At 41.7% G+C, this 16,792-nt stretch overlaps 2 protein-coding genes across 8 annotated transcripts; both read left to right on the plus strand.

The window, feature by feature from the left end:
* Nucleotides 1-352: 352 nt before the first annotated feature.
* LOC111948490 (inner centromere protein-like) lies at nt 353-8,539 on the plus strand. 7 transcript variants are annotated; one of them, XM_023961914.1, is made up of 12 exons: nt 353-1,385; nt 1,553-1,656; nt 1,748-2,012; nt 3,087-3,417; nt 3,510-3,789; nt 4,864-4,923; nt 5,091-5,194; nt 5,286-5,565; nt 6,640-6,699; nt 6,867-6,970; nt 7,062-7,296; nt 8,371-8,539. In XM_023961914.1, exons 4-12 carry the CDS (start codon nt 3,324-3,326, stop codon nt 8,471-8,473), a joined length of 1,320 nt encoding a protein of 439 aa, XP_023817682.1. In that variant the 5' UTR covers nt 353-1,385; nt 1,553-1,656; nt 1,748-2,012; nt 3,087-3,323; the 3' UTR covers nt 8,474-8,539. The 7 variants fall into 7 exon arrangements, with proteins under 7 accessions (XP_023817682.1, XP_023817643.1, XP_023817852.1 ...); XM_023961875.1 differs by having other exon boundaries at nt 1,553-1,652; XM_023962084.1 differs by having other exon boundaries at nt 1,553-1,652; nt 6,867-6,966; nt 8,371-8,455.
* LOC110013705 (trichohyalin-like) lies at nt 8,526-16,581 on the plus strand. The gene is made up of 15 exons (XM_023953487.1): nt 8,526-8,701; nt 8,794-9,073; nt 10,148-10,207; nt 10,375-10,478; nt 10,570-10,834; nt 11,908-11,967; nt 12,135-12,238; nt 12,330-12,669; nt 13,249-13,352; nt 13,444-13,708; nt 14,288-14,391; nt 14,483-14,747; nt 15,822-15,881; nt 16,049-16,152; nt 16,244-16,581. The coding sequence occupies exons 1-15, from the start codon at nt 8,608-8,610 to the stop codon at nt 16,579-16,581; spliced, it is 2,547 nt and encodes an 848-aa protein (XP_023809255.1). The 5' UTR covers nt 8,526-8,607.
* The last annotated feature ends 211 nt before the right edge of the window (nt 16,582-16,792 follow it).

A 16,792-nucleotide genomic window follows, 5' to 3' on the forward strand; every position in this document is an offset into this window, starting at 1 on the left:
TTACATCCGTCACACTTAACGCACGTCAAAGTCGCGACACCAAACATCACGTGATACACCCAATCCGCTAAAATTAAACCCAAACAACCAAAAAGAGCAAAACATAAACTTCTTTAGAAAGTTGCTTCTACAAGGAAAACGGGCCAATGAAGGGACAGAAGAGGAACCTGCACGCGCTAAAAAAAGGGAAATCTGCCTTTAACAGGCAGCGGTAAACGTGCCTTGCGTTGCACCTCAACTTGAGGTGCAACGCACCTCTCTTTAACCAAAGTACATTTTAAGAACGATGCATTCGTTATAACATACTCAGTATACTGTATTAAGTTTCAATACTTTTTGAATGTTTCTCAATTAAAATGCTTTTCATCAGTGCATCCTTTCCACATTCGACACACCGCATTTCTCCACAATATATATTTTTTCAAAGTACAATTTATAGTTACAAACACTCTTTTAAAATTGATTTCAAATAAAAACAGACACTTGCAATTTAGCCTTTTTAGAGTAATCATCATTAAACTGTTTGTTTTCCATCTAGCACACTGACTTATGTAAATGCTTAGTATAGGCACAAAGTTTAAAATTTCACGTCATTTTCTTAAAACAATTTTATACACAGATTGTTTGCAGTTTTTCCTAGTGAAGTCAAATGTATTCTGTTGTCAGGTTCTCCTGGTGAGGCTTCTGGTGCTCGTCAGATCGCCAAGAGCAAAGGCCCGCCTAATCAGGATTTATGGCCCCCTGTGACGGATTTGGGGGGGTGGTTAAAGAAAAATGTTCTAAGTCATTTTTGTTTGATATGACTTCAATAAAATGTTATCTTTAAATTAGTTTATATACTATAGTACAATGAATAGAGAAGAGAACAAAGAGTGTTGCTGATGTGTTTTTTTCTTTTTTTCATTTTGCATTTCATATTTTTTTCTCCATTAGGTAAATTTTGAAGAAAATTTTAAAAATCTTTTACACAACACAAAATCACCAACCAACTTTCCGTAAGGGACATCCCTGGTAGGGGGTATTGGGCCCTTGGCAACGGTATTTGCAAAGTTCTACTGGCCTCTTTATGCATCTGAGTGTCCACAATCCCCAGATCTTGCGCCCGATACAATTAACTTTCCACGTGTCGCTGACGAGGATGCTGAAGTTCTAGGGAAACCCATCACTATGGCAGAAGTCTCTGAGGCCATTGCTGGTTAGCTGGATTGAGTGTTCCCAGTTTCTGCCTGACTGAGCTCACCTGATCCAGGTGGCCAGTTATAAATGCAGCGGGGTTAGCTGCAAAGCAGACTGTAAGAAGACAATTTAATCATCTCCATTTTCAGGGATCATCTCAGAAAGAATCAACAGATGTTTCAAAAGCCAAGAGAGGAAGAAAGAAAAAGGTTGGTCATGAACATTTTTACTTATTTTACTTACTCCTGGTGAGGCTTCTGGCGCTCGTCAGATCGCCGAGAGCAAAGGCCCGCCTAATCCGGATTTATGGCCCCCTGTGAAAGGATTTGGGGGGCGTGGTTAAAGAAAAATGTTCTAAGTCATTTTTGTTTGATAGTTTTCAGCCAATGCTCAACAAGTCTTTAGCTGAACAGCGGCAATACGAGGAAGCAAAGAAAGGGGCGCTGAAGAAAGCTGAGCAAGTCAAAGAAAACGCAGTAGGTACAAAATATAGATTTACTGTTTTCTTTTTGTTACATTCAAATACAATTAGAAAAAAAAATGTCTGTTTTTAATTAACAAAACAATGCAGAACACCAAAGTGAAAGAAATTGTGAGAGAGGCCGGTGGCGGAGGGGCCGGTGGGGCAGAGGCCGGTGGCTCAAGGACCGGTGGCTCAAGGACTGGCGGCGCAAAGACCAGCGGCTCAAAGACCGGCGGCTCAAAGGCCGGCAGCGCAAAGACCAGCGGCGCAAAGACCAGCGGCGCAAAGACCAGCAGCGCAGAGACCACCACTCCAATCGCAAAGTGCCACGAATCGAGCCAGGGACGACCGGAGGCAGGCTGCGGCAAATAGAGTGAGTTATAAGTCTTTGCTCCAAAACATGACGTTTCTCTTTAACCAAAGTACATTTTAAGAACGATGCATTCGTTATAACATACTCAGTATACTGTATTAAGTTTCAATACTTTTTGAGTGTTTCTCAATTAAAATGCTTTTCATCAGTGCATCCTTTCCACATTCGACACACCGCATTTCTCCACAATATATATTTTTTCAAAGTACAATTTATAGTTACAAACACTCTTTTAAAATTGATTTCAAATAAAAACAGACACTTGCAATTTAGCCTTTTTAGAGTAATCATCATTAAACTGTAAATGCTTAGTATAGGCACAAAGTTTAAAATTTCACGTCATTTTCTTAAAACAATTTTATACACAGATTGTTTGCAGTTTTTCCTAGTGAAGTCAAATGTATTCTGTTGTCAGGTTCTCCTGGTGAGGCTTCTGGCGCTCGTCAGATCGCCAAGAGCAAAGGCCCGCCTAATCAGGATTTATGGCCCCCTGTGACGGATTTGGGGGGGTGGTTAAAGAAAAATGTTCTAAGTCATTTTTGTTTGATATGACTTCAATAAAATGTTATCTTTAAATTAGTTTATATACTATAGTACAATGAATAGAGAAGAGAACAAAGAGTGTTTCTGATGTGTTTTTTTCTTTTTTTCCTTTTGCATTTCATATTTTTTTCTCCATTAGGTAAATTTTGAAGAAAACTTTAAAAATCTTTTACACAACACAAAATCACCAACCAACTGTCCCTAAGGGACATCCCTGGTAGGGGGTATTGGGCCCTTGGCAACGGTATTTGCAAAGTTCTACTGGCCTCTTTATGCATCTGAGTGTCCACAATCCCCAGATCTTGCGCCCGATACAATTAACTTTCCACGTGTCGCTGACGAGGATGCTGAAGTTCTACTGAAACCCATCACTATGGCAGAAGTCTCTGAGGCCATTGCTGGTTAGCTGGATTGAGTGTTCCCAGTTTCTGCCTGACTGAGCTCACCTGATCCAGGTGGCCAGTTATAAATGCAGCGGGGTTAGCTGCAAAGCAGACTGTAAGAAGACAATTTAATCATCTCCATTTTCAGGGATCATCTCAGAAAGAATCAACAGATGTTTCAAAAGCCAAGAGAGGAAGAAAGAAAAAGGTTGGTCATGAACATTTTTACTTATTTTACTTACTCCTGGTGAGGCTTCTGGCGCTCGTCAGATCGCCGAGAGCAAAGGCCCGCCTAATCCGGATTTATGGCCCCCTGTGAACGGATTTGGGGGGCGTGGTTAAAGAAAAATATTCTAAGTCATTTTTGTTTGATAGTTTTTAGCCAATGCTCAACAAGTCTTTAGCTGAACAGCGGCAATACGAGGAAGCAAAGAAAGGGGCGCTGAAGAAAGCTGAGCAAGTCAAAGAAAACGCAGTAGGTACAAAATATAGATTTACTGTTTTCTTTTTGTTACATTCAAATACAATTAGAACAAAAAAATGTCTGTTTTTAATTAACAAAACAATGCAGAACACCAAAGTGAAAGAAATTGTGAGAGAGGCCGGTGGCGGAGGGGCCGGTGGGGCAGAGGCCGGTGGCTCAAGGACCGGTGGCTCAAGGACTGGCGGCGCAAAGACCAGCGGCTCAAAGACCGGCGGCTCAAAGGCCGGCAGCGCAAAGACCAGCGGCGCAAAGACCAGCGGCGCAAAGACCAGCAGCGCAAAGACCAGCGGCGCAAAGACCACCACTCCAATCGCAAAGTGCCACGAATCGAGCCAGGGACGACCGGAGGCAGGCTGCGGCAAATAGAGTGAGTTATAAGTCTTTGCTCCAAAACATGACGTTTCTCTTTAACCAAAGTACATTTTAAGAACGATGCATTCGTTATAACATACTCAGTATACTGTATTAAGTTTCAATACTTTTTGAGTGTTTCTCATTTAAAATGCTTTTCATCAGTGCATCCTTTCCACATTCGACACACCGCATTTCTCCACAATATATATTTTTTCAAAGTACAATTTATAGTTACAAACACTCTTTTAAAATTGATTTCAAATAAAAACAGACACTTGCAATTTAGCCTTTTTAGAGTAATCATCATTAAACTGTAAATGCTTAGTATAGGCACAAAGTTTAAAATTTCACGTCATTTTCTTAAAACAATTTTATACACAGATTGTTTGCAGTTTTTCCTAGTGAAGTCAAATGTATTCTGTTGTCAGGTTCTCCTGGTGAGGCTTCTGGTGCTCGTCAGATCGCCAAGAGCAAAGGCCCGCCTAATCAGGATTTATGGCCCCCTGTGACAGATTTGGGGGGGTGGTTAAAGAAAAATGTTCTAAGTCATTTTTGTTTGATATGACTTCAATAAAATGTTATCTTTAAATTAGTTTACATACTATAGTACAATGAATAGAGAAGAGAACAAAGAGTGTTGCTGATGTGTTTTTTTCTTTTTTTCATTTTGCATTTCATATTTTTTTCTCCATTAGGTAAATTTTGAAGAAAATTTTAAAAATCTTTTACACAACACAAAATCACCAACCAACTGTCCGTAAGGGACATCCCTGGTAGGGGGTATTGGGCCCTTGGCAACGGTATTTGCAAAGTTCTACTGGCCTCTTTATGCATCTGAGTGTCCACAATCCCCAGATCTTGCGCCCGATACAATTAACTTTCCACGTGTCGCTGACGAGGATGCTGAAGTTCTAGGGAAACCCATCACTATGGCAGAAGTCTCTGAGGCCATTGCTGGTTAGCTGGATTGAGTGTTCCCAGTTTCTGCCTGACTGAGCTCACCTGATCCAGGTGGCCAGTTATAAATGCAGCGGGGTTAGCTGCAAAGCAGACTGTAAGAAGACAATTTAATCATCTCCATTTTCAGGGATCATCTCAGAAAGAATCAACAGATGTTTCAAAAGCCAAGAGAGGAAGAAAGAAAAAGGTTGGTCATGAACATTTTTACTTATTTTACTTACTCCTGGTGAGGCTTCTGGCGCTCGTCAGATCGCCGAGAGCAAAGGCCCGCCTAGTCCGGATTTATGGCCCCCTGTGAACGGATTTGGGGGGCGTGGTTAAAGAAAAATGTTCTAAGTCATTTTTGTTTGATAGTTTTCAGCCAATGCTCAACAAGTCTTTAGCTGAACAGCGGCAATACGAGGAAGCAAAGAAAGGGGCGCTGAAGAAAGCTGAGCAAGTCAAAGAAAACGCAGTAGGTACAAAATATAGATTTACTGTTTTCTTTTTGTTACATTCAAATACAATTAGAAAAAAAAATGTCTGTTTTTAATTAACAAAACAATGCAGAACACCAAAGTGAAAGAAATTGTGAGAGAGGCCGGTGGCGGAGGGGCCGGTGGGGCAGAGGCCGGTGGCTCAAGGACCGGTGGCTCAAGGACTGGCGGCGCAAAGACCAGCGGCTCAAGGACCGGTGGTTCAAAGGCCGGCAGCGCAAAGACCAGCGGCGCAAAGACCAGCGGCGCAAAGACCAGCAGCGCAAAGACCAGCGGCGCAAAGACCACCACTCCAATCGCAAAGTGCCACGAATCGAGCCAGGGACGACCGGAGGCAGGCTGCGGCAAATAGAGTGAGTTATAAGTCTTTGCTCCAAAACATGACGTTTCTCTTTAACCAAAGTACATTTTAAGAACGATGCATTCGTTATAACATACTCAGTATACTGTATTAAGTTTCAATACTTTTTGAGTGTTTCTCAATTAAAATGCTTTTCATCAGTGCATCCTTTCCACATTCGACACACCGCATTTCTCCACAATATATATTTTTTCAAAGTACAATTTATAGTTACAAACACTCTTTTAAAATTGATTTCAAATAAAAACAGACACTTGCAATTTAGCCTTTTTAGAGTAATCATCATTAAACTGTAAATGCTTAGTATAGGCACAAAGTTTAAAATTTCACGTCATTTTCTTAAAACAATTTTATACACAGATTGTTTGCAGTTTTTCCTAGTGAAGTCAAATGTATTCTGTTGTCAGGTTCTCCTGGTGAGGCTTCTGGTGCTCGTCAGATCGCCAAGAGCAAAGGCCCGCCTAATCAGGATTTATGGCCCCCTGTGACAGATTTGGGGGGGTGGTTAAAGAAAAATGTTCTAAGTCATTTTTGTTTGATATGACTTCAATAAAATGTTATCTTTAAATTAGTTTACATACTATAGTACAATGAATAGAGAAGAGAACAAAGAGTGTTGCTGATGTGTTTTTTTCTTTTTTTCATTTTGCATTTCATATTTTTTTCTCCATTAGGTAAATTTTGAAGAAAATTTTAAAAATCTTTTACACAACACAAAATCACCAACCAACTGTCCGTAAGGGACATCCCTGGTAGGGGGTATTGGGCCCTTGGCAACGGTATTTGCAAAGTTCTACTGGCCTCTTTATGCATCTGAGTGTCCACAATCCCCAGATCTTGCGCCCGATACAATTAACTTTCCACGTGTCGCTGACGAGGATGCTGAAGTTCTAGGGAAACCCATCACTATGGCAGAAGTCTCTGAGGCCATTGCTGGTTAGCTGGATTGAGTGTTCCCAGTTTCTGCCTGACTGAGCTCACCTGATCCAGGTGGCCAGTTATAAATGCAGCGGGGTTAGCTGCAAAGCAGACTGTAAGAAGACAATTTAATCATCTCCATTTTCAGGGATCATCTCAGAAAGAATCAACAGATGTTTCAAAAGCCAAGAGAGGAAGAAAGAAAAAGGTTGGTCATGAACATTTTTACTTATTTTACTTACTCCTGGTGAGGCTTCTGGCGCTCGTCAGATCGCCGAGAGCAAAGGCCCGCCTAATCCGGATTTATGGCCCCCTGTGAAAGGATTTGGGGGGCGTGGTTAAAGAAAAATGTTCTAAGTCATTTTTGTTTGATAGTTTTCAGCCAATGCTCAACAAGTCTTTAGCTGAACAGCGGCAATACGAGGAAGCAAAGAAAGGGGCGCTGAAGAAAGCTGAGCAAGTCAAAGAAAACGCAGTAGGTACAAAATATAGATTTACTGTTTTCTTTTTGTTACATTCAAATACAATTAGAAAAAAAAATGTCTGTTTTTAATTAACAAAACAATGCAGAACACCAAAGTGAAAGAAATTGTGAGAGAGGCCGGTGGCGGAGGGGCCGGTGGGGCAGAGGCCGGTGGCTCAAGGACCGGTGGCTCAAAGACCGGCGGCTCAAAGGCCGGCAGCGCAAAGACCAGCGGCGCAAAGACCAGCGGCGCAAAGACCAGCAGCGCAGAGACCACCACTCCAATCGCAAAGTGCCACGAATCGAGCCAGGGACGACCGGAGGCAGGCTGCGGCAAATAGAGTGAGTTATAAGTCTTTGCTCCAAAACATGACGTTTCTCTTTAACCAAAGTACATTTTAAGAACGATGCATTCGTTATAACATACTCAGTATACTGTATTAAGTTTCAATACTTTTTGAGTGTTTCTCAATTAAAATGCTTTTCATCAGTGCATCCTTTCCACATTCGACACACCGCATTTCTCCACAATATATATTTTTTCAAAGTACAATTTATAGTTACAAACACTCTTTTAAAATTGATTTCAAATAAAAACAGACACTTGCAATTTAGCCTTTTTAGAGTAATCATCAATAAACTGTAAATGCTTAGTATAGGCACAAAGTTTAAAATTTCACGTCATTTTCTTAAAACAATTTTATACACAGATTGTTTGCAGTTTTTCCTAGTGAAGTCAAATGTATTCTGTTGTCAGGTTTTCCTGGTGAGGCTTCTGGTGCTCGTCAGATCGCCAAGAGCAAAGGCCCGCCTAATCAGGATTTATGGCCCCCTGTGACGGATTTGGGGGGGTGGTTAAAGAAAAATGTTCTAAGTCATTTTTGTTTGATATGACTTCAATAAAATGTTATCTTTAAATTAGTTTATATACTATAGTACAATGAATAGAGAAGAGAACAAAGAGTGTTTCTGATGTGTTTTTTTCTTTTTTTCCTTTTGCATTTCATATTTTTTTCTCCATTAGGTAAATTTTGAAGAAAATTTTAAAAATCTTTTACACAACACAAAATCACCAACCAACTGTCCGTTAGGGACATCCCTGGTAGGGGGTATTGGGCCCTTGGCAACGGTATTTGCAAAGTTCTACTGGCCTCTTTATGCATCTGAGTGTCCACAATCCCCAGATCTTGCGCCCGATACAATTAACTTTCCACGTGTCGCTGACGAGGATGCTGAAGTTCTAGGGAAACCCATCACTATGGCAGAAGTCTCTGAGGCCATTGCTGGTTAGCTGGATTGAGTGTTCCCAGTTTCTGCCTGACTGAGCTCACCTGATCCAGGTGGCCAGTTATAAATGCAGCGGGGTTAGCTGCAAAGCAGACTGTAAGAAGACAATTTAATCATCTCCATTTTCAGGGATCATCTCAGAAAGAATCAACAGATGTTTCAAAAGCCAAGAGAGGAAGAAAGAAAAAGGTTGGTCATGAACATTTTTACTTATTTTACTTACTCCTGGTGAGGCTTCTGGCGCTCGTCAGATCGCCGAGAGCAAAGGCCCGCCAAATCCGGATTTATGGCCCCCTGTGAACGGATTTGGGGGGCGTGGTTAAAGAAAAATATTCTAAGTCATTTTTGTTTGATAGTTTTTAGCCAATGCTCAACAAGTCTTTAGCTGAACAGCGGCAATACGAGGAAGCAAAGAAAGGGGCGCTGAAGAAAGCTGAGCAAGTCAAAGAAAACGCAGTAGGTACAAAATATAGATTTACTGTTTTCTTTTTGTTACATTCAAATACAATTAGAACAAAAAAATGTCTGTTTTTAATTAACAAAACAATGCAGAACACCAAAGTGAAAGAAATTGTGAGAGAGGCCGGTGGCGGAGGGGCCGGTGGGGCAGAGGCCGGTGGCTCAAGGACCGGTGGCTCAAGGACTGGCGGCGCAAAGACCAGCGGCTCAAAGACCGGCGGCTCAAAGGCCGGCAGCGCAAAGACCAGCGGCGCAAAGACCAGCGGCGCAAAGACCAGCAGCGCAAAGACCAGCGGCGCAAAGACCACCACTCCAATCGCAAAGTGCCACGAATCGAGCCAGGGACGACCGGAGGCAGGCTGCGGCAAATAGAGTGAGTTATAAGTCTTTGCTCCAAAACATGACGTTTCTCTTTAACCAAAGTACATTTTAAGAACGATGCATTCGTTATAACATACTCAGTATACTGTATTAAGTTTCAATACTTTTTGAGTGTTTCTCAATTAAAATGCTTTTCATCAGTGCATCCTTTCCACATTCGACACACCGCATTTCTCCACAATATATATTTTTTCAAAGTACAATTTATAGTTACAAACACTCTTTTAAAATTGATTTCAAATAAAAACAGACACTTGCAATTTAGCCTTTTTAGAGTAATCATCATTAAACTGTAAATGCTTAGTATAGGCACAAAGTTTAAAATTTCACGTCATTTTCTTAAAACAATTTTATACACAGATTGTTTGCAGTTTTTCCTAGTGAAGTCAAATGTATTCTGTTGTCAGGTTCTCCTGGTGAGGCTTCTGGTGCTCGTCAGATCGCCAAGAGCAAAGGCCCGCCTAATCAGGATTTATGGCCCCCTGTGACAGATTTGGGGGGGTGGTTAAAGAAAAATGTTCTAAGTCATTTTTGTTTGATATGACTTCAATAAAATGTTATCTTTAAATTAGTTTACATACTATAGTACAATGAATAGAGAAGAGAACAAAGAGTGTTGCTGATGTGTTTTTTTCTTTTTTTCATTTTGCATTTCATATTTTTTTCTCCATTAGGTAAATTTTGAAGAAAATTTTAAAAATCTTTTACACAACACAAAATCACCAACCAACTGTCCGTAAGGGACATCCCTGGTAGGGGGTATTGGGCCCTTGGCAACGGTATTTGCAAAGTTCTACTGGCCTCTTTATGCATCTGAGTGTCCACAATCCCCAGATCTTGCGCCCGATACAATTAACTTTCCACGTGTCGCTGACGAGGATGCTGAAGTTCTAGGGAAACCCATCACTATGGCAGAAGTCTCTGAGGCCATTGCTGGTTAGCTGGATTGAGTGTTCCCAGTTTCTGCCTGACTGAGCTCACCTGATCCAGGTGGCCAGTTATAAATGCAGCGGGGTTAGCTGCAAAGCAGACTGTAAGAAGACAATTTAATCATCTCCATTTTCAGGGATCATCTCAGAAAGAATCAACAGATGTTTCAAAAGCCAAGAGAGGAAGAAAGAAAAAGGTTGGTCATGAACATTTTTACTTATTTTACTTACTCCTGGTGAGGCTTCTGGCGCTCGTCAGATCGCCGAGAGCAAAGGCCCGCCTAATCCGGATTTATGGCCCCCTGTGAACGGATTTGGGGGGCGTGGTTAAAGAAAAATGTTCTAAGTCATTTTTGTTTGATAGTTTTCAGCCAATGCTCAACAAGTCTTTAGCTGAACAGCGGCAATACGAGGAAGCAAAGAAAGGGGCGCTGAAGAAAGCTGAGCAAGTCAAAGAAAACGCAGTAGGTACAAAATATAGATTTACTGTTTTCTTTTTGTTACATTCAAATACAATTAGAAAAAAAAATGTCTGTTTTTAATTAACAAAACAATGCAGAACACCAAAGTGAAAGAAATTGTGAGAGAGGCCGGTGGCGGAGGGGCCGGTGGGGCAGAGGCCGGTGGCTCAAGGACCGGTGGCTCAAGGACTGGCGGCGCAAAGACCAGCGGCTCAAGGACCGGTGGTTCAAAGGCCGGCAGCGCAAAGACCAGCGGCGCAAAGACCAGCGGCGCAAAGACCAGCAACGCAGAGACCACCACTCCAATCGCAAAGTGCCACGAATCGAGCCAGGGACGACCGGAGGCAGGCTGCGGCAAATAGAGTGAGTTATAAGTCTTTGCTCCAAAACATGACGTTTCTCTTTAACCAAAGTACATTTTAAGAACGATGCATTCGTTATAACATACTCAGTATACTGTATTAAGTTTCAATACTTTTTGAGTGTTTCTCAATTAAAATGCTTTTCATCAGTGCATCCTTTCCACATTCGACACACCGCATTTCTCCACAATATATATTTTTTCAAAGTACAATTTATAGTTACAAACACTCTTTTAAAATTGATTTCAAATAAAAAAGACACTTGCAATTTAGCCTTTTTAGAGTAATCATCATTAAACTGTAAATGCTTAGTATAGGCACAAAGTTTAAAATTTCACGTCATTTTCTTAAAACAATTTTATACACAGATTGTTTGCAGTTTTTCCTAGTGAAGTCAAATGTATTCTGTTGTCAGGTTTTCCTGGTGAGGCTTCTGGCGCTCGTCAGATCGCCAAGAGCAAAGGCCCGCCTAATCAGGATTTATGGCCCCCTGTGACGGATTTGGTTGGGTGGTTAAAGAAAAATGTTCTAAGTCATTTTTGTTTGATATGACTTCAATAAAATGTTATCTTTAAATTAGTTTATATACTATAGTACAATGAATAGAGAAGAGAACAAAGAGTGTTGCTGATGTGTTTTTTTCTTTTTTTCATTTTGCATTTCATATTTTTTTCTCCATTAGGTAAATTTTGAAGAAAATTTTAAAAATCTTTTACACAACACAAAATCACCAACCAACTGTCCGTTAGGGACATCCCTGGTAGGGGGTATTGGGCCCTTGGCAACGGTATTTGCAAAGTTCTACTGGCCTCTTTATGCATCTGAGTGTCCACAATCCCCAGGTCTTGCGCCCGATACAATAAACTTTCCACGTGTCGCTGACGAGGATGCTGAAGTTCTAGGGAAACCCATCACTATGGCAGAAGTCTCTGAGGCCATTGCTGGTTAGCTGGATTGAGTGTTCCCAGTTTCTGCCTGACTGAGCTCACCTGATCCAGGTGGCCAGTTATAAATGCAGCGGGGTTAGCTGCAAAGCAGACTGTAAGAAGACAATTTAATCATCTCCATTTTCAGGGATCATCTCAGAAAGAATCAACAGATGTTTCAAAAGCCAAGAGAGGAAGAAAGAAAAAGGTTGGTCATGAACATTTTTACTTATTTTACTTACTCCTGGTGAGGCTTCTGGCGCTCGTCAGATCGCCGAGAGCAAAGGCCCGCCTAATCCGGATTTATGGCCCCCTGTGAACGGATTTGGGGGGCGTGGTTAAAGAAAAATGTTCTAAGTCATTTTTGTTTGATAGTTTTCAGCCAATGCTCAACAAGTCTTTAGCTGAACAGCGGCAATACGAGGAAGCAAAGAAAGGGGTGCTGAAGAAAGCTGAGCAAGTCAAAGAAAACGCAGTAGGTACAAAATATAGATTTACTGTTTTCTTTTTGTTACATTCAAATACAATTAGAAAAAAAAATGTCTGTTTTTAATTAACAAAACAATGCAGAACACCAAAGTGAAAGAAATTGTGAGAGAGGCCGGTGGCGGAGGGGCCGGTGGGGCAGAGGCCGGTGGCTCAAGGACCGGTGGCTCAAGGACTGGCGGCGCAAAGACCAGCGGCTCAAGGACCGGTGGTTCAAAGGCCGGCAGCGCAAAGACCAGCGGCGCAAAGACCAGCGGCGCAAAGACCAGCGGCGCAAAGACCGGCGGCTCAAAGGGCGGCAGCGCAAAGACCAGCGGCGCAAAGACCAGCGGCGCAAAGACCAGCAACGCAGAGACCACCACTCCAATCGCAAAGTGCCACGAATCGAGCCAGGGACGACCGGAGGCAGGCTGCGGCAAATAGAGTGAGTTATAAGTCTTTGCTCCAAAACATGACGTTTCTCTTTAACCAAAGTACATTTTAAGAACGATGCATTCGTTATAACATACTCAGTATACTGTATTAAGTTTCAATACTTTTTGAGTGTTTCTCAATTAAAATGCTTTTCATCAGTGCATCCTTTCCACATTCGACACACCGCATTTCTCCACAATATATATTTTTTCAAAGTACAATTTATAGTTACAAACACTCTTTTAAAATTGATTTCAAATAAAAAAGACACTTGCAATTTAGCCTTTTTAGAGTAATCATCATTAAACTGTTTGTTTTCCATCTAGCACACTGACTTATGTAAATGCTTAGTATAGGCACAAAGTTTAAAATTTCACGTCATTTTCTTAAAACAATTTCATACACAGATTGTTTGCAGTTTTTCCTAGTGAAGTCAAATGTATTCTGTTGTCAGGTTCTCCTGGTGAGGCTTCTGGCGCTCGTCAGATCGCCAAGAGCAAAGGCCCGCCTAATCAGGATTTATGGCCCCCTGTGACGGATTTGGGGGGGTGGTTAAAGAAAAATTTTCTAAGTCATTTTTGTTTGATAGTTTTCAGCCAATGCTCAACAAGTCTTTAGCTGAACAGCGGCAATACGAGGAAGCAAAGAAAGGGGCGCTGAAGAAAGCTGAGCAAGTCAAAGAAAACGCAGTAGGTACAAAATATAGATTTACTGTTTTCTTTTTGTTACATTCAAATACAATTAGAAAAAAAAATGTCTGTTTTTAATTAACAAAACAATGCAGAACACCAAAGTGAAAGAAATTGTGAGAGAGGCCGGTGGCGGAGGGGCCGGTGGGGCAGAGGCCGGTGGCTCAAGGACCGGTTGCTCAAGGACTGGCGGCGCAAAGACCAGCGGCTCAAAGACCGGCGGCTCAAAGGCCGGCAGCACAAAGACCAGCGGCGCAAAGACCAGCGGCGCAAAGACCAGCAGCGCAGAGACCACCACTCCAATCGCAAAGTGCCACGAATCGAGCCAGGGACGACCGGAGGCAGGCTGCGGCAAATAGAGTGAGTTATAAGTCTTTGCTCCAAAACATGACGTTTCTCTTTAACCAAAGTACATTTTAAGAACGATGCATTCGTTATAACATACTCAGTATACTGTATTAAGTTTCAATACTTTTTGAGTGTTTCTCAATTAAAATGCTTTTCATCAGTGCATCCTTTCCACATTCGACACACCGCATTTCTCCACAATATATATTTTTTCAAAGTACAATTTATAGTTACAAACACTCTTTTAAAATTGATTTCAAATAAAAAAGACACTTGCAATTTAGCCTTTTTAGAGTAATCATCATTAAACTGTTTGTTTTCCATCTAGCACACTGACTTATGTAAATGCTTAGTATAGGCACAAAGTTTAAAATTTCACGTCATTTTCTTAAAACAATTTTATACACAGATTGTTTGCAGTTTTTCCTAGTGAAGTCAAATGTATTCTGTTGTCAGGTTCTCCTGGTGAGGCTTCTGGCGCTCGTCAGATCGCCAAGAGCAAAGGCCCGCCTAATCAGGATTTATGGCCCCCTGTGACGGATTTGGGGGGGTGGTTAAAGAAAAATTTTCTAAGTCATTTTTGTTTGATAGTTTTCAGCCAATGCTCAACAAGTCTTTAGCTGAACAGCGGCAATACGAGGAAGCAAAGAAAGGGGCGCTGAAGAAAGCTGAGCAAGTCAAAGAAAACGCAGTAGGTACAAAATATAGATTTACTGTTTTCTTTTTGTTACATTCAAATACAATTAGAAAAAAAAATGTCTGTTTTTAATTAACAAAACAATGCAGAACACCAAAGTGAAAGAAATTGTGAGAGAGGCCGGTGGCGGAGGGGCCGGTGGGGCAGAGGCCGGTGGCTCAAGGACCGGTTGCTCAAGGACTGGCGGCGCAAAGACCAGCGGCTCAAAGACCGGCGGCTCAAAGGCCGGCAGCACAAAGACCAGCGGCGCAAAGACCAGCGGCGCAAAGACCAGCAGCGCAGAGACCACCACTCCAATCGCAAAGTGCCACGAATCGAGCCAGGGACGACCGGAGGCAGGCTGCGGCAAATAGAGTGAGTTATAAGTCTTTGCTCCAAAACATGACGTTTCTCTTTAACCAAAGTACATTTTAAGAACGATGCATTCGTTATAACATACTCAGTATACTGTATTAAGTTTCAATACTTTTTGAGTGTTTCTCAATTAAAATGCTTTTCATCAGTGCATCCTTTCCACATTCGACACACCGCATTTCTCCACAATATATATTTTTTCAAAGTACAATTTATAGTTACAAACACTCTTTTAAAATTGATTTCAAATAAAAACAGACACTTGCAATTTAGCCTTTTTAGAGTAATCATCATTAAACTGTAAATGCTTAGTATAGGCACAAAGTTTAAAATTTCACGTCATTTTCTTAAAACAATTTTATACACAGATTGTTTGCAGTTTTTCCTAGTGAAGTCAAATGTATTCTGTTGTCAGGTTTTCCTGGTGAGGCTTCTGGCGCTCGTCAGATCGCCAAGAGCAAAGGCCCGCCTAATCAGGATTTATGGCCCCCTGTGACGGATTTGGGGGGGTGGTTAAAGAAAAATGTTCTAAGTCATTTTTGTTTGATATGACTTCAATAAAATGTTATCTTTAAATTAGTTTATATACTATAGTACAATGAATAGAGAAGAGAACAAAGAGTGTTGCTGATGTGTTTTTTTCTTTTTTTCATTTTGCATTTCATATTTTTTTCTCCATTAGGTAAATTTTGAAGAAAATTTTAAAAATCTTTTACACAACACAAAATCACCAACCAACTGTCCGTTAGGGACATCCCTGGTAGGGGGTATTGGGCCCTTGGCAACGGTATTTGCAAAGTTCTACTGGCCTCTTTATGCATCTGAGTGTCCACAATCCCCAGATCTTGCGCCCGATACAATAAATTTTCCACGTGTCGCTGACGAGGATGCTGAAGTTCTAGGGAAACCCATCACTATGGCAGAAGTCTCTGAGGCCATTGCTGGTTAGCTGGATTGAGTGTTCCCAGTTTCTGCCTGACTGAGCTCACCTGATCCAGGTGGCCAGTTATAAATGCAGCGGGGTTAGCTGCAAAGCAGACTGTAAGAAGACAATTTAATCATCTCCATTTTCAGGGATCATCTCAGAAAGAATCAACAGATGTTTCAAAAGCCAAGAGAGGAAGAAAGAAAAAGGTTGGTCATGAACATTTTTACTTATTTTACTTACTCCTGGTGAGGCTTCTGGCGCTCGTCAGATCGCCGAGAGCAAAGGCCCGCCTAATCCGGATTTATGGCCCCCTGTGAACGGATTTGGGGGGCGTGGTTAAAGAAAAATGTTCTAAGTCATTTTTGTTTGATAGTTTTCAGCCAATGCTCAACAAGTCTTTAGCTGAACAGCGGCAATACGAGGAAGCAAAGAAAGGGGTGCTGAAGAAAGCTGAGAAAGTCAAAGAAAACGCAGTAGGTACAAAATATAGATTTACTGTTTTCTTTTTGTTACATTCAAATACAATTAGAAAAAAAAATGTCTGTTTTTAATTAACAAAACAATGCAGAACACCAAAGTGAAAGAAATTGTGAGAGAGGCCGGTGGCGGAGGGGCCGGTGGGGCAGAGGCCGGTGGCTCAAGGACCGGTGGCTCAAGGACTGGCGGCGCAAAGACCAGCGGCTCAAGGACCGGTGGTTCAAAGGCCGGCAGCGCAAAGACCAGCGGCGCAAAGACCAGCGGCGCAAAGACCAGCGGCGCAAAGACCGGCGGCTCAAAGGCGGCAGCGCAAAGACCAGCGGCGCAAAGACCAGCGGCGCAAAGACCAGCAACGCAGAGACCACCACTCCAATCGCAAAGTGCCACGAATCGAGCCAGGGACGACCGGAGGCAGGCTGCGGCAAATAGAGTGAGTTATAAGTCTTTGCTCCAAAACATGACGTTTCTCTTTAACCAAAGTACATTTTAAGAACGATGCATTCGTTATAACATACTCAGTATACTGTATTAAGTTTCAATACTTTTTGAGTGTTTCTCAATTAAAATGCTTTTCATCAGTGCATCCTTTCCACATTCGACACACCGCATTTCTCCACAATATATATTTTTTCAAAGTACA

The sequence above is a fragment of the Oryzias latipes genome, chromosome 1, assembly GCF_002234675.1.
Source record: "Oryzias latipes chromosome 1, ASM223467v1".
Lineage (NCBI taxonomy): Eukaryota > Metazoa > Chordata > Actinopteri > Beloniformes > Adrianichthyidae > Oryzias > Oryzias latipes.